This window comes from Pteropus medius, unplaced genomic scaffold (assembly GCF_902729225.1).
Source record: "Pteropus medius unplaced genomic scaffold, Ma_sr-lr_union100, whole genome shotgun sequence".
NCBI lineage: Eukaryota > Metazoa > Chordata > Mammalia > Chiroptera > Pteropodidae > Pteropus > Pteropus medius.
This window is the reverse complement of record NW_024342475.1, coordinates 3,271,451-3,293,363: the sequence shown is the minus strand read 5'-3', so window position 1 is coordinate 3,293,363 and position 21,913 is coordinate 3,271,451. Positions and strand designations below refer to the sequence as shown.

The window sequence follows — 21,913 nt, the reverse complement described above, 5'->3', positions numbered from 1 at the left end:
GTTGTCATGCTTGTAGCTTATCCCATTTCATCCTCACTATAGCTCTGTTGGGTATAATAACCACAAACATTACAATATTTAGAGCTTTTTCTCGAGTATGCAATATCACGCTCCTCCTCCATGGATCATATTTTGATCAAGTTTAAACTGAAGCTTAGATCACCAGAGAAAAAGAAATCTGCCATGTTATTTCTTTCCTACTTTATTAAGACTTAAAATCCACCCCTCTGCCCCAAACCTATCCATTGCATAACTACTATCTCATTTCTAACCCCTAAAGGATCTGCTTTTAATGGCTAGATATATGTGTTATTCATTTCTGTTTGTCTTGCAACAAACCATTCCTTGAAAAGTGGCAAACCCTCGGTATACATACAATGAATGAAGAGATGGACAAATGGATACTGGCTGCCTGGATGGATAGATGAAGGAAGGAAAGGAGGGAGGGAGGGAAGAAGGAGAAGATCAAGCTTTTTTCTTTGTCGTACTTCCTGTAAATTATACCCAGTCTATGACTCTTGTTTGGAAGAACTGCAAACTAAATATAATCTAAGTTATGCAAAGCTTACAAATTTATTAGTGGCTAGTGAAGTAACTTTTCTTTTAACGTTTCTATGGCAATACTAGCAACAAATTAATAAAAGCTTATTTTTTATACAAATAGTTTTATTACAAATTTGAATTTTTAAGAAATACACATTTAAAGAAAGTACATAAAAGGCCTTAGTAGTCTTAAAAACGTTTTGGAGACTTTTAGTGAAATGTCATTTCAGGCATAGTGGTCCAATTCTGCTCTCCTGCAATCCATCCGTTCCCCTGCTGAAGTCTGAACACAGCTCATGAAAAACCAAGGAAGCCGCCTGAATGTGCTTACATGTAAAAATACTGATATTTTGATTCAACAGAGCTGTTTTTCGCATCAGGCTGCAGAATGAGGAATACTAATCAAATGAAGGCCTTTCAAGGTTGTTGCTTTTGAAGTCAAGTCATTCAGTTTGTGATTAGTGTTTAAAACCCTGAAGATATTTAATACAGAATAAAAACAATAAGCTCAAAGTACATGTTTCACTGTAATAGACACCATATTCATGAACCTGGGCTTGGTTTTGGCAACACACAATTGTTGGTTTGGAGGTGAACAGTGAAAACTGACGTTTCACATTCAGCACCTTAGTGTTTAAAAATCTATGTTAAAGGACAACGCAGTCTTTTAAAGGAAGAAACTATGTAAGCTTTATTTTAACAGTGGAACCGAAACTAAAAACTTGACCTAATTGCTGACATCTATATAAATTACTAAAATATATATATATTTAATTTCTGCCTACTTTTGGACCATCTTTATTCCACAGGTTACTTGTGATTTCTGCAAAAGCAGCTGCGTAGTACCACACGAAGCAGAAAGACCTAAATGTATATTTGGCAGTTGGAAAATACGGCTGCTGAGCCCGTAATTACATTTGGAGGTTTGAAACACCATTTTTACATGACTATTATTTGTACAGATCAAGGGACCTGAATTTTGAAACAGCTAGACAATGACACAAACAAACATTTCATCTGGGGGTGATAAATGAATCTATTATCATACAAAAATGAAAACGGGTGTTCAAACAGTATGGAAGGCCCCGCACACCTCCTAGCACCCTTTGGTTTTCTGATGGAGTTCTCACTTTACACATCAGTGCACTGGATTGTAGAACAGACTTATATTTTTATTTCATCAAAAGTGCCATTTGGTATGTCACTATTGACAGCTTATCGATGTCTTTGTTTCTCCTTCAGCAAGTAGAGGCCAATGAAGCAGGGTGTGTTAGTTACGCAGATTCCTATAAGGCACTTTACGGTTTTCATACTGGACAGTGAGGTACACAGGATATATTTCTAGGGTTCGTTGCTGTTAAAAAAAGAGGAAGGGGAACAGGAGGAAATAGCACCATGTTGTGACGTTAGCTGAGGGCCGGGCTTCATTATGTTCTTCTCATACAGACTTGGCAGCGACTGACATGCGTACGCAGCTCCCCAGCCTTCAAGGTGGACGGCGTGGGCTTCCTAAAATGCAACACAGAAACCAACCAGCTGTCACTTCTCCGCTTGTCAGAAAGGCAGGAGAGTTCCTCAGCCTTCCCACCTACTTGGACATCTCCAAGGGATCAAGCAGTCACCGGCCCCAGTCCCATGGCAAATAGCCACCATTATTCAGCCGGACTTGACTCTGAGCGGGCACCATGCTGGGGGCATCACATGGCCTTCATGACGCATAGAGCGATACAAGTTATCATGTTCGTGCCCCATCTCGGGCCCTGAGGTTAGTGACATGCCCAGGAGCACACAGCAAGTAAGGACACAGCTAACATCACTGCACGTCTATTTGGCTGCAAAGTCTCAACCACACCCCACTGCACCCCCCAGCCTCCTTGAGCTAGAGTTTAACTTTCTGTCTTCTCAACATGATCATAAACTCCTCCAGGGGAAGAAAAAGACACTTACGCATAATAAGTACTCATTAAATATTTGTGGAATGATGTAATGAACAACAAACCTGGAATAATTAACTAGATCTCAAAATCCTTTCATAAATTTGAAGGATTTATATGCAGGTGGTCTGACCGAAGGCCAAAGAGAGAGGAAGACATTTAGTGCCATGACTGCTTCCTTGATCTTTGAAATTCTACCTTATTTTGACTGTTGAAAAGGTGAAGTCCAAACTAAAATTGACACGAATCGAATTCTATTAAAATTAGAGTAGTCATATAATAAGAGTACTTTGCCCTAAAATTGTGGCTGCTTTGTTTTAGCAACTTTTGATGAAGATCCTAGTACCCCCAAATTAACTATTAAGTTAATGAGATCTTACCTAATTTTGTTAAGAAGGCTTTTTAGTTCATCGTACCAGGATGCTGGTTCAAAAATACTCTTATTTTTACCTGTTTACCCTATAATGCAAAGCTCTAGGCGCTGAAGCATGTACCAAGTGCTCATTTTGGTAACGACTGGTTAATTCTACCTTTGGAGTTGATGCCAAGTTTCCAGTTGCCTAAAGATCTCATGTAAGCTAATAATTAGACACCTGGTAATTTTTTGATGCTTAAAGAATGACCAATGGTGAGTGTGTTGCTTCACCTTTTATAATCTAAGTTACAAAGAGATAGGGTCATAGCAGAGTGCCACAAGATTTTCTCCAAAAAGGTAAAGACAGGAAGGCTTATCTCCAGGGGTAAGAAGCATTTATTTTGGAAAGGAACAGTATGTAATTATTCAGACTACATAGGCCTCCTGTGTCTGCTCCAGCAGGGGCTGCAACTGGTCTTAAATAAAGGCTAGAGGACTCATTAGGTGCTCCTGTCCATTACAGACCAGACCAGCCTCCAATTTAACTTCCACAAGGTCAGCAGCCACTTGAGACAGTTGTTTTAAAGGTGAAATTTTGGTAAATGAAATGAAAGGAAAGAAAGGTCTTCCTTTTTGATTTCAGCTGCATTTGTACCGAAATAAATTTTTATTTGCATGGGTCTAAAAAACAAAGTCTTGTTAAGTCACTCAGAACTCACACAACACATTAAATTCAGCGTTGCGAATGCGATGAAAATGGATGCTGTTCACTTCCCTCTCTGAGTGTTAAATATACCGTATTTTTAAAAGCTCTGTTTGAAGATTTTTAATTGCTTTAATTGTATTCTAGTGGATTCACCCAGAAAAATGAAAAATGACCTTTTTTTCTTCCACGGTTTTTTAGTTAATGAAAGAATTAAGCCTGTCATCTAAGCTCTGCCTATGAAAATTGTCTCAGTTATCTGCCCCATAGAACCGAATAAAATATTCATTACTACATGTGGAAGAAGCATTCCTAACTATTGCTTTATAACTATCTTTAAGACTTTGCACTGGAAGATATATGGATCATAAGTGATTTAAAATAAAAACCATGAAAGGGGGTGAGGGTCCGGCGAAAGAGAGTCATTCCAACTTACTTGAACATCTCGTTTCTCTCTATAGTGGCAAGCCAAAAGCTGTAAGCGTTTGCATAGTAATTACAAGTTCCACGACCGTGGCACTCGATGAACGGTGCACTTCTAAACTCTTCCAGACAGGACCCAGGGGATGCGAGGGCTTGGCCAGAACCTTCAGCACCAGCACTGGTGTGCTACAGAATAAATATGACCATGTGTTAGCGATTCCCACCCGGAATAGAAGAGGGTGTCACTGTTCCCAGGGACGAGCCAGGGTGCTCCCTTCGGTTCTCTCTGCCAGGGTGCTCCCTTCAGTTCTCTCTGCCTCATGCAGTCACCACGGAACATACTCATCCCCACACTGCCCACAGCCTGCAAGCCAGTCCCTGCTCCACTCACTGGGCACGGCAGTCAGTACTCGACACAGCTTCAGAAATCAACCAACCACTCCTCCCACAACAGGAGATGACTGATCCAGCTTCATGAGAATTTACAGAAATGCTGTCCCCACTATGTCTCATTTTTGAAACATTGAAACCTCTTCCAACTTGGGACCTGGCACAACAGTCTAAATGTGCAGATGATGCTGGAACCAACCGATGTGAAATCAGACTTTCTAAACAAAATTATATAAGATAACCAAAATCTTATATTTGTTATATTAGAAAGAGAGAAATGAATATCTACAATTTTAACTGTTAAATTGCATTTTGGTCTAATGGCTTATAATGGTGATGTGGAAAGTATTTGTGTAGGATCATTGACTGGGAGTTATTCTAGTATAATCTGACCTTATAAGTTCAGAGCTTTCATATATTCCATCGATACTTTAATTAAAGAAATAAAATAAAATGAGAAACTACAATGGGGTCTCAAACAGGTACCATGTTTCCTGTTTTAATTGGTTTTTCTGGGGAAAGGAACATCCAAGGGGTCTGGCATCTGAGACAGCTAGGTGATAGGAGAGCTGTCTCACTCCATGTGAAGGGTATGGACACTCGGGTTCCTGACTGGCCCGGAGGAAGCAGCATGCCATTAGCCAATATTTAGATGCTCTCTTCCTGACTCAAGCTTCTGCTTTCGGGCTTGCATGTGTTTTAGTAACTGTGTACCTCCCACATGCATGTTCCTCTCCTCTTCTCCCTGACTCTAGGAAATGTCATCATGTCATTCCAGCTACCTAGTCCCAAAACAGCCACTCCAAAGACAAGAGGAGGACACTGGCTGAGCACTGGAACTACTGCTGTCCCGAGCAGTGCAGGCCGGGCTCTTGGGGTTTTAAGGGAAGACCAGCCTCAGCAGCGCGATCCACAGAACTGAGAGGCTGGTGGCATTCTGAGAGAAGAGGTAGGGGTGTTAGTGAGTGGCTGTTCCAGGGAAATACGGAGTTTCCAACCACTTACCATCACAAAGGAATAGCCAATCCAGAGTGAGGACCACCCGTTGGGGCAAGGCGGGATCTGAATGGTCTGGCTGTGCACGGCCATCACCATGGCTGGCGCCTCACACACCGCACACCTGGAAGGTACCAAAGCAGACACTCAGCGCAGCTGAAGGGAAGGCCCAGGACAAAGCCTTTACTAGTTTATTCCTTTTCCCGTTATTTGCAGTCAATCTCTTCACTCTATCTTTCTGATTCAATTACATATTTGTCAAATGGATAACGTTCCCACTGCCTGGACTCTAAGCCTTAAAGCCTTCTTGTTGGTTTTATAAGCTCGTCTCAGTATTATAATATTAAATTCAAAAATAGACCCAACACTCGTGATTTAATCATCTGCCTTGTTGGGGGAAGAACTTGGGAAGGTCAGGTTGTAACAGTGGCCATCTACCTGGAGGGACTGGGCTACAGGTGACTTTTGCTTTTTGTTTTCTCCTTTGTGCATTTCAGTGTTTTCCAATTCTGCAACAATGAACAAGTATTTCAGCAAACAATTAAAGTTTGTTGAAATCCAAGTACAACCACCTCTGGAATGCAGCAATTTGTTTTAAGCTAGGAATCTTCTAAGATATAAGAAATATATTTAGTGACTTAAAGTCACTAAGACAAATAGTGCACCCAAGGCTGGATGTCCACAAGAGTCTCCTCCAGGAGACTTGCTCCAGACCTGGAGCCAACAGACCAATGAGGAGACCCTGCCCCAGGCAGAGGCTGTCAGCAGGACCCACTGCTGCAGCTGGTGTAAGTCCCAAAGAACACCCCTCTCCCCTTCTGCAGGACAGACATTTCCCAAGCCAGGCTGCCTCATATTCAGCCACTGGGACTGTACCCAAGAATAAATTAAAACAACCCACAATGTTCTGACTCAGACCCACTCAACTAAGGGAACCCTTTGATGGTGAGATAATGTTTTGCAAAAAAAAAAAAATTAAACACCAGCAGGAAAATAATTATATTCAAGTCACAAAATGAGCAGAGTGTTAACAATGCTGATAAATGACTATAAATGGTGTTAATAATTACACCTAGTTGTGCTGGAACATTTGCATGAAAATGGATGAGGAGTGGGAACAGGGCCTAAATTAGTCATTCGATTTTCCATGAACTTGTGTGTGTGTGTGTGTATATGTGTGTGGTGTGCAATTTTCTATTTTATTCACACAAATGCAGATGAATTAAAAGCCTCAGTTAAACAACAGTTACTGAAATTGGCCTTATACATCTGCCACCATCTGTCTGCCAGACACAGAGAGCAGAAATGTAGCGTGGAGGAAAGGCTCCCTCTGGGCTACGGGGATTCAAGTGGCTGTAGAGAAGGTGGTCTTAACTCCATCAGCTCGGCGATTAGGAAGCAGGAATCACAGAGTTAATGAGCTGTACAGTCCCTTAAAATTCATACAGTCTAATTCCCCATATAATTTATGAGGAAACCAAGGCCACAGTTAGTTGTGTCAAAGCCACAACTAGAACTCAGTTCTTGCTCTCAAACCAGTGGTCTCTCTGCTACAACAATTAATTGGTAGTTATGATAACTCTTGTCTTTAGAAAGCCAGAAAGTGCTTAGGAGATTTTGCCCTATTCTCAGGATGAAAGCTTAAAAGTTATTATCTTTTTTTCCTAAAATGAAGGATTTTGTGTTATTTACTATACGTAAAATTAAGCTTCAGGATTTCCCCCAAAAGACAGCCCTCAGAAGAAACATGTAAGTTCTGAGAAATCAATGGAAATCTAAGTTACATAATCATCGACAACTGCTTGTGCAGAGACCAGGAAAAACAGCAGCATTATTTCAAAAAAAAAAAAAAAAAAATCAAGCTATATATGGCTTAAGGAGTAGCAGGCTTAAAGGATGTGACTTGTAAGGTCCCTTAATGTTGAGTTTCTATGAATCAGTTAACGGAAAGGTGTAAAGAGCCTAAAATGTATAGTACTGGGACATTTAAACAAGTCATGCTTACAGAGCCAGTTGTATCTTACTGAAAGTAATGAGTCCACAAAGAAAAGCAAATCCAAGACACAAGTCTTCTGAGAACCTGTTTTTGGAAAATTCCAAGCATGCCAGAACCCCTGTGTCTTCCACCAAATCAAGGTCAAATGTCAATTTTATCAAAAAGGTAAATAGGAAACAAAAATGAAAAATAATTTTCTACCTGTTGTCCAAGGAAAGCTAAACAAAAACACAAAAGTGGTTAGTTTTCCTTCTCACACACCTAGCATGGTTCTGAGCAAGAAAAGTCTCAAAATGGAACAGTTGACAGACCTTTACTGACACATGTAAAGTATTTTCTGCATTTTGAAAAATTCTACTCTAGAAGTGTAACGTATGATTTTTCCCATTGAAGACTCATAAAATAAGTTTTTTTTGGCTCAAAAGAAAAAATCAAAGAACATTGGAGATACCTTAATGTAAGGCAATCAAAAACTCATGATTTTCTTATGTATTCAGCATTCCCCAGCTTTCTGGGTCTTACGTGGTACAATTCTCTTAATAAGCCTGTGATCTGCCAGGCCCTGCCTTCCTACATGCTGGGCTCACTGACGCCATAACCATCCAGTCTTCCCCTGAATAAACGTCAAGTGACTGGTGGCCACAATACTGTTAGCCCAACACAAGGGCTGGCTCCGAGTGCTCTTGCTCCCTTTCCCTGTGACTGCACGACGCTTCTTAGCTAATATACCACATTCAAAGGCTGCTATTTCTTTAAAGGGAATATAGAAAAGCTTAAGTTCTTTTTCCTTCTCACTTTCCCAGGGCAAATTTGTCCTGTCTTGGTATTCTTTCTAACATTTATTATCTTAGCATGTAAAAGTAAAATTATAGAATAGCTTCTTAGTCGAATGAATTTGTTTATTTGGCACTTTTCATTTACTTTTGCTTATAACTAAGGAATCAACTTTTAATTATAAGGTAAGAAGCAAAGATAGGACAATCATGTGCTTTTCAGTCACAATAACTTCAATTTTCCATCTAATTTACTCCTAGGCAGACTCTTAAGGACCTGAAAACACATTTCAGGTATTAATTAGTATGGAAAGCACTTAATTTGGGAAGTCGCTCAGTCAAACACACCAAGACAGTAAAAGTTGGCGGAGGAGAGGATTATGAGAAAAATCTGACTATGTACACATTTTGATGTATACAATAAATCTATGCAATCACTTTATGTATAAAATATAGATATACAGTGTGTCTGTGGTATTATAACTTCATGGGGACCGCCTCACATCCATATTTGAGTTCCTGCATCAAATGCCACTGAACTGTATGCTTAAAAATGGTTAAGATGACAAATTTTATGTTCTGCATATTTTACTGTAATTAAAAATAATTAACTATATTTTTTATTTCATGGGGCTAGGGGCAATTCAGGAAAAGGTCTTGAAAGATTCCTTAGGGAGATAATTACTTAAGAAAAACAGTTGAAAACACTGCTCTAACGCTCCCTGAGGATCCCAGCGACATTGCTTTGCTCATGGGAGGAAAGACAACCACTGCAGTGAGTCACCTGAGATATGAATTCTGTTCCAAAGCAACATGGGTATTATCTCATCATGGTTTTGCACTATAATATTTAAAGAGGATAACTCACTTTTATATTGAATGATTTTTATGGCTGGTTTTTATTATAAAACTCAGGTATCACAATTAATAGACTGAATGGCAATGGATTAAATGTTTTTGGGGGGGGAATAAAAAAAAAACCTCTGTCTAGACTACAAGCAATTTTCCTTTTTCAATTTTATATCTTCTCCTACAAACGCTCAACTCACCTGCTAATAAACGGTCTAATATTGTCCCCAGCGATGGGTGCCATAGACATTGGCATGGGCTCTGGAGTGGACAACCAGTAGGAATAGTCATTTCGGGAAGCGAAGTTGCAGACATTGTTGATATTGCAGAACAGGAAGGGCATTGTACTGAACTTGCGCAGGCAGCTTCCAGCTGTGCCTGGAGGTGCAAGGGAAGAAGACAACGTGAAGTATTTGCTTTCTCGATCACAGTCTACCTCTATGCAAAATGGATTTGAGCTGGCTAATAATGAAAGACATATATTCATTCTAACTACTGAAATGCAAAGAAATTTTTAAACTTATAAACAGATCGAAGCAAGCGAATATACCAAATAGACTAGTACGATTGTAAATGAGCATTTAATTAAATTTAAAGTAATCAAAGCAAAAGGGAAACTATAAAGAATTATGTAGGGCATTTTGATTAAAGGAAATGAACCAGTTTATCACCAGAGAGAAACTTTCTCCTGGAAGTGAATTCTAGAAGGAATTTAACATGGGGCTCCTTGTACTCTGGAAAGCAACATACTGGGGAGTGTCTTTAATGACAGTTTCGCTGAAAATGCAGAGATGCTCTTTATATAGCTCCTTCTTGTTTGCAAACTCAGTAAAATTTAGAGATGTATCACATTAAAACATAATTTGGTGGAGGATGTTTGGAGGGAACTAAGAAAATGACAACAAACATGAGCTTTCTGCCAATCCTAACTAATAGAGGGACAGGGCTTAGAACATGCAGAAAATTTTGGACAGGATACCATGGAACATTTTTTGAAAGAGCAACAGTAAAGAAATCTTGACCTTATGTGAAATTTGAAGATAAGATCAAATGTTTTATTAATTTTAAAATTTTCAAAGATTCAGCCTTAACATTTTCTTGGCCTCCCTTAGTAATATAGTAGCTGTTAAATTGATGGCTCATTTGTCAAGGATGAAAGAAAACAGGGCCAACCCCTCTTTTCATTAACTAGGTCTCATGGCACCCTGAACTGCAGGACCAGAGCTGAATACAGCACTACACCACCAAGGCACTCGACAAATCCTTGCTGGATGAATTCATGCATCTGTAAATGTCTCACCCAAGTCCTGCCCGTGGGCCCGTTCATTGCCTTGCACGTAGAGCAAAGAGTACCCATGGTAAAGAATTTTGGTTCCGGGAGGACACTGTGGGTCATCTATTGTTTGACTGTGCCTTGTCACAAGAAAGCCATGATCAACAGATGGGGTGCCTGGGGGACCCATGGATCCTGGCAACCCGTCAGGGCCTGGTGGTCCTGGAAATCCTCTTGGACCTGGAAGATAGAAGAGAAATTGGTTTCCCTAGTTACAAACAGGTTCACCTGAAAGGCTTCAAGCAAGACCGATCAAATATAATAGGCCTTCTTCCTGCTGTCTTAACTTTCTCTTTTTACATACCATCTCGAGATGTTTTATAGGAAAAGCAGATGCTCAAAAAACTTAGTCCAATGAATAAATGTAACATGTGAAAAAGAATATATGAATAAATAGAATAAAGGACATGATTCCATGCATTTCTTGCCTATAGCATTTTGGGGCTCCTCTAAGAAAGGGTTGTTATAGAATTATTATAACAACTTCCTTTTAAGATGGCTTCCCTTCCATATCAGCCCAAAGTCTGCGCATAAAAACAGGACAATGCAGAAGCTCCCAAGCAGTGGGCCCTTTGGTCCCCTGGGGTAACTATGCTGTCTGTGAAACTGTTCACAGACCTTCTGCTGGGCTGTGCCCTTTGTTCAGTTACTCGATGCCCTCAGCCTTTAGCATCTCAATCATTATGGAGTATTTGAGATCCTACTTCTCAGGAAAGCAGATTAACTTTACCCCATGGCGGACAGTGGCCTTTTGGTCAACACTGGCATTATCATCTTCTTTCCCTTGTCCATTGCTAAAAGAGAATTTCTGTAGCTGCAGCCTGCTTGCCTCATAGGAAACTACATAGGGCCACCATTATTGGCCTTCTACCAACAACATCTGGAAAACACTGTGCTTTGATCAACATCTGTCTCTCTACACAGAAAAAGTGATGACAACACTTCAGCTCTTCTATACGATCCTATTTCTTCTAAGAAACAGACTTCTTTAGAAACCTTTCAAGTGACATTTTTCATCCCCATTTTGCAAGTTTCTGCATGCCTAGGCTTACTGCTTCTAACCCAAAGATATAGGTAACGGGTAATGAGATTGGGAGGCTGCAGCAAACCTACCGGGAGGTCCAAAGGGTCCTGTCTCTCCTTTCTGGCCAGGAGCACCATCAAACCCGGGACTACCTGGCGGTCCGGGTATGCCCACAGATCCTGTCACACCTAAAGAAAGGGAAAAAGAATTTGTGATCTGGTCCTGGAGAGCAGTAGGCTGTATCATTTTCTTTCCTTTTGAAATGTCTTCTTTAGCCTTCTGGTAGATAAGCATAAGGCCTTAGACTGCAGATGAATGTTTTCCCAGAGAACCAAGAGTTGCTTCCTGTGAAACCTTGTATACATGTCACCAGGGCAACTGCCAAATTGACATTTGAATGGGAGTGTGCTTCATCATCGCATTCAGAGTTCTCCCTAGTTTTTGGCTATTATTGTTATTGTTTGCCAGATCACTTTGGAAAAGACAGGCTATGTGGAGGGTAGGGAGAGATTTTCTCAAGTGTTTCTCCCTTGGCCATATTCCAGTGTCTCAAATAATTTTTAAGCAACAGATATACTGACATGGAAAGTTTTTTGTTTTAATGTGTACAGTTTAATCTTAGGTAGTTTAAATTTAACATTTCAACTCAAAATGTTTTTCCATTCTCTTTTATTTCCCATCCACCCCTTACATAGCTCTTGAAATAAGAAGTGTTTAGCCCAAATAAACAGAAATATTCTAGGTTAGGGTCTGGGAACAACAGAAATTAGCACAAGTCTTTGCCAGTTTGGTAGAGCATCTAGCCAACTACCAAGAGCACCAATTCTTATGGTTCTGGATTGCTGCTTCTTGCCACCCCTTACTTCCTAGCTGGGAAGATGATCTGGTTCCTTTCAGCCATGTTTTTCTAAGTGAACATAGATAAGTTAAGTTGTATGTCCCTCTAGTTATTCCTGTATTTTGTTCTTGCTTTTTAAAGTCCACTCAAAAACTTCATTTGGTTTTGATATACATTAAAAGAGGGTAAGAAAGCCATATTCAAATATGTTTATGTAGTCATTATCCAGAGACTTTGATTTTAGACATGTGGATGAAAAGAAGAATCCCCATTCCTTCATAACCCCCCACACTTCCCCTGCCCAGCCCAGTTATTCTCACCTTGCTGTCCTTTGGGGCCTGGAGGTCCCTGAAGCCCCTTCAGACCTGCGGGACCCTCAGGACCAGGGAGCCCTGGCTCCCCTTTGATGACATGGTAAGGACCTGGGGGTCCAGGGACACCTGGAAGACCTGTGGGAATCAGGGGTACCACTGATCAATTTCACTGTCAACATATGAGGAGCAGAAATAGCTTTAGGAGGAGAGTCCAAAGTGAAAAGCAATCCAAATGGAATGTTCTCAGGTGTAAAATCATTATTAAAAACACAAGTAATCGGATCCTCACAAGACAAACATGTATCTGCACATCTTTATTATTTCACCTAAAATCCCAAATCCTTGAGACTGGAACAGACATTGGGGTCATCAGTACAAACTGTCCACCCAATTCCAGACTCCCCGACAACCACCTTTGGCCCTCACTAGAACACTACCTGTTGGTGAAGCTCATTCTCTCCCAGGCATCTTGCTTCTAACCTGAATAGCTCCCACATTTGCAATTAGAAAGTTTCTTCTCATACCTACCCAAAATCTGCCTCACTGTACGTTATAATCACTGGTCTTAACTTTTAATGATGAATAAATTTAATCCTTCTTTTGCACAACAGGTCTTGAAATATGCGCAGCAACAACATGGAGTTTGCAGGGGATTCTGAGGACTGTTTCAGTCTCCCTTTCTTTAGCCAAACATCCCCAATTCTCTCACTCCTTCCACACACATTTCCTTCCCAACATTCCACTTCTCAGTGTGTTCCAGTTGCTCATTCTCTCCCTTGGAACATGGTTTTCAAAATGAAACACAGCCCTAGAAATAAGGTCTGGCCAGCAGAGACTAAAACAGTATGCATGCCATACTTAAACTATTTTCCTCCAAGATTATCCTGTGTTTTTTTGGAGCCACTGCTCACTGTTGGCGCCTAGTGATGGAGATGCTAAGAGAGACCTTTTCCTAAGAACTCCCTACTGTCCAACCAGAAATCATTCAGTCTGTGCAAGATTGATTTTATTCCTCTTACAACTTTAAGTGGTTGATTTCAGTCTACCTTCAGAGTCCATGAAATTTTGTGAATCTTGAGTCTGTCATACCCTTCCCACTGGATTTATCTCGTGGATTTAACCCTTCCCACTGGATTTATCTCGTGGATTTAACAAATTTGAATTTTAAGATAAATCACTGGTAAAAATGTCTACTAGATTAGCCAAACACTAATCCTGACAAGCTACTCTGGTTAGCTGTTTTCTACTGATCTTCAAATCTTTTGACATATATAAACCAAACACACTCATTCTGTGAGTTCCATGGCTTTCTCATTTCCTCAAGTCATCCATAAGGCACCCTCCAACATAAAAAATTCTCTTACCTTTGGTTCCAGGGAAACCTTGGTCTCCTTGATCTCCTTTAATTCCCTGAAGGCCAGGGAGACCTTTCTGACCTGGAGGAAAGCAAAACGTTGTCTTTACACAGAATTCCAAAAGATATACAAGTGTGTGTGGAGGTAAGTAGGCGCGGGTGTATGCACGCATACTCACACAAGTATACATAGAGATGCATAAAAATAGATGTGTATGTATACACACATATATACAGGTGCATATACACATGTGTAAATCCATATGTACATGTACACATACATATATATGTGCATGCATATTACATACACAGACATACACTCCCAGTGAACATTTTCTAATTTAGGCTTATGGAAGAAAAGAGCATTACTTCTAGTCAGATATGTAAAACTTTGATGAAACTCTTCTTTCTAGAACCCAAGAGTCACATTTTTCCAAACATGCAACAAGCTGTAAAATGGTCACAACCATTTGTGAAGGGTCATGTGATACTCTTTTTGGTTCACACATGTCCCCAAATAGACTACAAGACAACTGCAGGCTGAAAATTTATTTTATTCACCTTTCATTCATATGTATTTGATTCATCAGTAAAAACCTCAGTGCCTGGAAGCTGCTAGCATCCCCTAAATGTTTGCTTAATACATGAATAAATTAACGAATGGCCAAATCTGACTTCTTATTGCTATTCCAATAATGAGATGCAAATGATCCACTGATTCTTAGTAAGAAAATCAGAAGGTTCTTATACAGCCATTCATAGAATTATACAAATCAGGCTGTCACACAGAAATGGCATTTTTAATTTGAAGAGAACAATACCTTATACTGTAATTATGCCAGGTCTACCAATATGACAGTACCAGTGGTTAGGATGTTCTGGTAATAGGTAATGTGTTTTTAAGCAGCATCTCTTTTATTGTCTTACCCTGAAATCCTGGAACTCCTGGAGGTCCCATGTCACCTTTAGAACCCGGAATACCTGGAGAGCCACCAATCCCCTAGATACACAAAGAGAATGTCAGTTGGGAATCATTCAAGAGATGAATGATAAGTCTCTCAAGTAATTGATCATCGAGAAGCTGGGACAGCCTCTCAATGTTCTGCAAAGTGTCTCTGTGGACCAATGGTTTCTTGAAATTATGTAAAATGAATGTCAAAACCTCTGTGTGTGTCTAAGTGAGGCAACTGAATCAATTTACTTCATTCAGAGTGTCCCCTCTGCTTGTCCACCTACATGATAAGTTCCCAGAACAGGTGCAAGTCTTATATCCTGCTGTCCCCACTCCACAGCACAATGCTATGGACAGAGTTGTAATTCCCTAAACATCTGCCATGGCAATATATCAGTTTATCAACCCCAGTCTACCTTTCTGGAACACTTTCCTCCGAACACTCAAGCATAGTGTTCTTTAGATTAGCTCTATATCTTATCTGAAAAGTAATTTTAAATATGGAAAGAATATAAAAAATAATGTAGGATTATTTTTCTTTATCATATAGGAAATTTGTGTATTTTCAAAATATCTCATTTTCTAGCTATTTCAACATAGTTGTTTATTTCTCAAAATATAAAAAAAAATGCATTATTTCTTACATATATTTGTTTCTCTGTTTTACCATATTTTAAAAGGTGTCATAACCAAAATAACATGCAAAAATATATATAGTTGATCCTTGAACGACGCAGGGAGTAGAGGTGCTGGCCCCCTGCACAGGCAAATCCATGTATAACTTTTGAGTCCTCCCAAAGTTCACTACAGTTGTCCCTCATTATCCTTGGGTAATTGGTTCCAGGAACCCCTGTGGATACCCAAATCTGAGGATGCTCAAGTTCCTTATATAAAATGGCATAGAACAACGCATACAGTCCATCTTCCACATCTGCAAATTCCCAACTGCGGATCAAAAATAGTTTTCAATCCACAGTTGGTTGAATCTGTGGATGCAAAACCTGGGGATACAGAAGGCCAACTGCACATTTATTGAAAAAAAAATCCATGTATAAGTGGACCTGTATAGTTCGAAATCATATTGTTCAAGGGTCAACTGTGTGTGTGTGTACACATCTTTATAAATAAGTATACATCGAGACAGAGACAGCCATGATTGGTACTGGAAATGGGGAGTATAATTCTATGTTACTGAGGCTTGCTTTTTACATCCAGTTTGTAAGTAGATTTTGAAACCCACAAATTGAACTTTGATTTCGAGTCGTATAACATTTCCCTTTAATGTTTCTTGTAAAATTAGATGATTAAAAAATGTTTAATAGTTGCTACTGTGATGCCAATAAAGATGGCCGGTCACTGGCAAGAGAGAAGGAACTGATTCAGAGAGGATTTGGGAGTGTAACACATGTATGCACACATACGTGCATATTATTTTGTGATCCTTCTCAAAAACAAGACCTACAAATGGACAACTTACAGGCATGCCTTGGAATCCTGGGTCTCCCTTGGGTCCTGGAGCACCAGGGGTCCCTGGCCAGCCTGGGTTTCCTCTGTCACCTTTCAGCCCATCAAGCCCAGGGAGCCCTGGAGGCCCCGTTGGTCCAGGAGGCCCTAATGGGAGACACAAAAGTCACACACTGATGTTAGAAGATAATTTTATGTACAAGTGTTATTGGCCTGTGGTTGTTATCACCACCACTCAATTGTTCCCAACTGTATATGACAACAATTGCCACCCAACTGTCCCCAACAGCACACAACAACACCATATTGAGCTCTGAAGAAATCAAGGCCGGTTCTAGAAGGAAGAACCTGATCTGCTCAATGCACAGAAAATGTTGATACGAACGCCACAATCTCAGTGTCCAAATGCCCTGTGCTGCTGTGTTTAAGAGCAGCTGTGCTGTACTACAGTCACCTGGTCATGGGGGAGAGGCGCACCAGATGGTCGTCTGGTTTCAACAACCACAACAGGTGGCATCTGTGCGCCAGTCTTTTTCTATAATGTCCTTTCTCTCTTCTCTCTAATTCCTTGTCATCTACACTAAATTCCTCGGCAGAAAGGACACAAGAAAAGCACTGACCCAATGAAGGCTAAAATACAAGAGGTCCAAAGTCTTAAACAGTTTCAAGCTGTAATAAAATACTGCAAACTTCTAAATAAAAACCTAACCGAGAATTTATGTATTCAAATTTCTTTCACGCTGTGTATGTTTGTGTCTTCTGTTCCAGTCCCAGCTCTGACTCTGGTTAGACGTCCTTACCTGGCAGGCCAGGTTGTCCCTGTGGACCTCGGTCTCCTTTGGGCCCCTCCACAGGGCGACCCGGAGCTCCAGGCAATCCCGGCTGTCCTTGTGGCCCCGGAGGACCCATGAATCCTTGCTCTCCTTTGGATCCAGGAATTCCTGGGCTCCCAGCTAATCCTGGGAAACCCACATCACCCTTTGAACCTAAACAATAAGAATAGTTTGAGATGTGAGAAAGGCAGAGAAGAAGAGAAACGCCAGGGCACCGAGCGGCGGGGAGGGGCTTCCAGAAGGCACCAGGAGGAGAACTGGGGCGAGTGCTCTTTTCCCTTCTTTTTATTACATAACACGCTAGACTCCTACCCAGGTCGGCCTGAAGAAGAGTGAGCTTTGGACACAAAAGTTCAGCTACCATTCTATATACTTTTGAAAGGAAGTGTTCTACAGCAAAGGCGTTTGAATATATGCTTAGATAAGCCTGCAAGCAATATCAGGGAAATGCATAAACAAACTATGTTATAGCCACACCATAAAAGGCTACTCAATAAGGAAAAAAATACGAACTATTGACTTAAGCAACACCACAAATGAATCTCAAACTAACTGCTGTGTGAAAGAAGACAGACAAAAAGAGTAAAATACTGTAGAATCCCATTTATGTAAAATTCTAGAAAATGCAATCTAATCTATAGCGCCAAAAAGTGGATCAATGGTTGGTTGAGGATGGAGGCTGGGGGCAGGAAGAGGCAGGGGGAAATGACGAAGCAGCACAGAAAACTTCTAGAGTGACGGATACGTTGAACGTGGTGATATTTTCACAGGTATATACATATATCAAAACTTATCGAACCGTACCCTTTAATATGTACAGTTTATTGAATGTCAGTGGAAATAAACATTTTAAAGTTTTGGGGTTTTTTTTAAGAAAAAGTTTTTAGGAAAAAAAAAAAAAACCCTGCATGTTTAGTATTAAATATATTATCCAGAACTTACCAATAAAATACAAAAATTCTAGGATTTCATGGTAATTAAAAAAAATAAGAAAGAAAGGAAATAGGATCATCACCTAAAATGACAATAAGGCTCGTCCTCCTGATTCTCCCCCTGCTGCTTCATAAGGCAGTAAACCTAAAACGCAATGCACTGTATGGTGTTTTATCAGAGGCCAGCAGAATATGTCAATTAGGTTGTCCCAGACCCAGTATCTATCATCCATGTCCAACTGCTTCCTTACAACTGTTTGCCCTGTTCTGCTTCCACCGTGTTCACCAGCAGTTAGTTGAAAAGAAAGAACACATTAAGCAGATGTTACCTTTCTCTCCTTTGGACCCTGGAAACCCTGGGAATCCTCTTCCGGGTAAACCTATAAGATAGGGTGAAAAGCAGTGTTTATCTTTCCTAAAACAGTGGATCTGCAGGTATAGCACAAAGCAGTATCAACTCAGTACCAATACCCTATACCATTTGTAGAACACATAGGAATTAGTTAATTGCACGGAGGGAATAAAATTACATTCCTACAGTTATCTTAAGATATCTCTGACCAGATGCTTGTAATTTAGTACTTTTTCTAAGCACCTTTCAGCTCAGGACCATTTAGCAGAAATAATCTGTACAAATGAGTACTTATTTCCTACTACTGTCTGGAGACTTACAAATTGGCTTTTTTCAGAGAACCATCCAACTAACATCTATTCTCAAGGGGGACTGGAAGAGCCAGAGACATTTGGGGTAGCAGACACTGGGGAGCCCGCAAATGTGAGTAAAGGGCTTGCAGGAAGATTAAGTGGGTGGAAGGAAGTATAGAGGCATTTTCTCATGAATTCTTTTTATAGGAAAACAAATAATATAAGCATGAGGTGTATAGAATGAAAAAATGAACTTAAAAAAAGAGGCTCACACTAAAAGTAATAAATCTCCCTGGGTGCTCCTCCCTAGTGATATTTCTTTCCTTCCATCGCCCTGACCCAGGGAACCTCTTTCAAACTGTGTGTGTCACCCTCTTGCTATAGTATCGCTACCTATGTGATTGTATCATCGGAACTTGCCGCTAGCTAGTACTTTTGCCCAAGTTGCATCCCTCCGTTAGTGACAGGAACAGTTTCAAGGAAAAGCAAATATTCCCAGGACCACTCTTCTAAAGAGAGAAATACCAGGCAGAAAAGGCAGTGGTCTAGACTTTTTATGTGTGTCTCTTTCACTGACCACTGAATGCTCAGACAGTTTCAAGTATAGGTGCCGACAAGTATTTGTGGAATAAATGAACAACCCTTGTCCCCTTTTCTCATCCCAGCCTGCTCCACTTGTCCATACTGGTGTTTAAATAGCTGTAAGAACGTATGGCATAGATGCCACTTTGTACCCAGCTCTGGTCACTTAGCATGGTCTATAGGTCTCTGAGAGATGTTTATTCCAGAGAAGAGTCGCATTCTGAAAGGGAATGGGAGTCTGACATACCTGGTTCGCCCTTCTCTCCTGCTGACCCCGGAATTCCATCACTGCCAGGCTCCCCTTTCTGGCCGGCTGGGCCTGTAGGGCCAGGCTTTCCAGGAAGACCTCAAAGAGAAAGGTCAATCAGTCGTACATGGAACCTTTTGCAGCAGGCCTGGTTCACGTGAAAGATGCTCCAGGGAGCTATTCCCCAGGGTACGCATGGCTTCCCTAAGTCTTGCTGTTCTTGACATCCCTTCTAACACCTTCCACGCTGTTAGCGACACCACTGCTCCCCAGTCCCCATAGGCTGGTGAGAGTGCAGACAAAGGACATCCAACTCTCCTGCCAAACATGTAAAACCTTCCTGTAACCAATTAGAACTACTATGAAACCAGTTCGGAGACTTGGGTTCTAGTTCCTAACTGGTGGCCAGACCTTGGAAAGGCCCTGTACAACCTCATAAGCCCAGTCTATTCATCTGAAAAGTAAAGGGGATGGGCCCGGCTGGCCTCTGGTTATCCAGAGGTCACCCAGCGACGCCTGGGCCCACAACCTGCCATCTGTGAGGGAAACTCCCCGGAAAATCTGATGTCCCATCTCCTAGGCCATCCCTTTGGCCTCTTCTCCGCGAGACCCTCTCTGTTCTAAAAAGCGGTCTCTACCTGCTTCTCCTTTGATGCCAGGAATGCCATCCAATCCCGGGAGGCCTTTGTCACCTTTTTCTCCAGGTAACCCAGGGCTTCCTAAAGAAAAAAAACGAAATACCAGAATGCCCATGTCCTTGAGTTTTTCTTTGTCGTCTTTGAACCTCACGCTCAGGGGGAGGCTCCAGCTCACCCACCTGGATAGCCAGCACTTCCTGGTGATCCTTTGGGGCCTGGAGACCCGGGCATGCCTGGGAGCCCCGTGCTTCCTTTTTCTCCCTTCTCTCCAGGACTTCCTGGAAAACCTGCTATCCCTGGATCTCCCTGTGAGTAAACATCGGGCCCATTAATTTCATATCTGTCCCTGGAAATGTGCCTGTAGGCACTTTCTGGATAATTTTATACATTTTGGTGTGATGAATATTGCATTGCAGAGTTCATTTCCACCTTTCTAACCAGAGAATCCAAGTCCGTGGCTAAAACGGGAAAAACTAGAAACCCAGAGCAAAAGAGTCAATTGTCTGTTTCTACTTCCCATGTTCTTCATCGCCCTCCCCCACTCCCATTTTTCTCTAGTGATAGCTTGCTGCCTTAGCCTCTTAACAAGTTTCCAGATTCTTCCTTGGGAAGGGGTAATGCATAGAAGCGGGGTGGGGCGAGAAGAGGCAAATCAGAATAAACTGAGGTAAACTGTTCTACGTTATGATTCATTTAATGTGCTGACATAGTTCTTAAAATGTTCTCATAAAGGATTTCTATTAAATGAATGGAAAGGAAGGTTTCCATGCAGGATGCTGTTACCTTGTCCCCTGGCCGTCCTGGAATTCCAATGCCAGGTAGGCCTGCCTGGCCTTTCTCCCCTTTTGCTCCTTTATCTCCAGGTAAGCCAGGGACCCCCTGTGGGCCAGGGATTCCAGGCACACCTTTTTCTCCAGGTGTTCCTATAAATACAAACAATTGAAACTTAAATGTGTGATGAGAAGGGGCTAACATTAATAGTAAATAAGCACTGTTGACAACCAGCCAAGAATGAGGTCAAAGAACAAGTAACCCTTCATTTATCAGTCTGTAGGTCACCCAGGCAGATGCCAGTCACCCAAATCACATTAGAGACACACCAGAAAACATATCTCTTGTCTTCTAAAGACAATCATTTCACAAAAAGAGAGAAGAAATCCATTAACTGCTTAGCATATTTACTTTTACAACAGTATAAAAAAATGGCTTCTATGTTCTTTATTCTACAATCAATTCTCATCATTCAAACGAATCAGAGGGGTCGTGAGGCAGGCCGTGAAGAGTAAATGTATACTTGGTTTCATAGCATATGTGGGTAGCCAAACCTATTTATAAATAGGCCTAAACAGCAACCTAGATGTTTACATGTCAAATAAAACCATAATGCACCTTGTGAAAACTCAGAGAGGAGTTAGAGAGGCAGGCTTCGTTCTCACTTTCCCTTCCCTGGGTGAATTCTGAGAAGCACTGGCACCCAGACCAATCTGAGGCCTGAGCTCTCTGCCTTGCCTCATGTGCCTCTACTCCGGTAGCTGTCACTGGAGCAAATGCTGATGGCAAAGCATTGAGGTCAGCTCAGAACTGAGGCAGGAGACCCCAGGGGATTCTTCCGAGCTAATATCAAAAAGCTTTAGAAGCGTGAGCTTCTCGTGCTGACGAAACTGAATAAAAATGAAACATCTCCTGGTGAGATAACAGTCACCTAGATAATCACTTGGAGATAATTAAAAGTTGATGGTATACAGCCCACGTTTTATGTTATTAAATTGTGATTATTTTTTTTTTTTTTTTTTTT

General features: G+C 41.0%; 1 protein-coding gene across 1 annotated transcript in view; it reads right to left on the bottom strand.

Moving 5' to 3' along the window:
• Positions 1-550: 550 nt before the first annotated feature.
• COL4A1 (collagen type IV alpha 1 chain) overlaps positions 551-21,913 on the bottom strand; it is a 139,967-nt gene continuing 118,604 nt past the window's right edge. Inside the window, exons 37-52 of the mRNA XM_039866281.1 lie at positions 20,902-21,041; positions 20,298-20,424; positions 20,119-20,199; positions 19,481-19,579; positions 18,336-18,386; positions 17,042-17,227; positions 16,255-16,388; positions 14,753-14,825; positions 13,836-13,907; positions 12,478-12,606; positions 11,409-11,507; positions 10,263-10,475; positions 9,163-9,340; positions 5,354-5,468; positions 3,972-4,144; positions 551-2,052 (exon numbers count right to left, since the gene is read on the bottom strand). Coding sequence (XP_039722215.1) covers positions 1,971-2,052; positions 3,972-4,144; positions 5,354-5,468; positions 9,163-9,340; positions 10,263-10,475; positions 11,409-11,507; positions 12,478-12,606; positions 13,836-13,907; positions 14,753-14,825; positions 16,255-16,388; positions 17,042-17,227; positions 18,336-18,386; positions 19,481-19,579; positions 20,119-20,199; positions 20,298-20,424; positions 20,902-21,041 — 1,952 coding nt within the window. The 3' untranslated portion in view covers positions 551-1,970. The remainder of the gene's footprint in view (positions 2,053-3,971; positions 4,145-5,353; positions 5,469-9,162; positions 9,341-10,262; positions 10,476-11,408; positions 11,508-12,477; positions 12,607-13,835; positions 13,908-14,752; positions 14,826-16,254; positions 16,389-17,041; positions 17,228-18,335; positions 18,387-19,480; positions 19,580-20,118; positions 20,200-20,297; positions 20,425-20,901; positions 21,042-21,913) is intronic.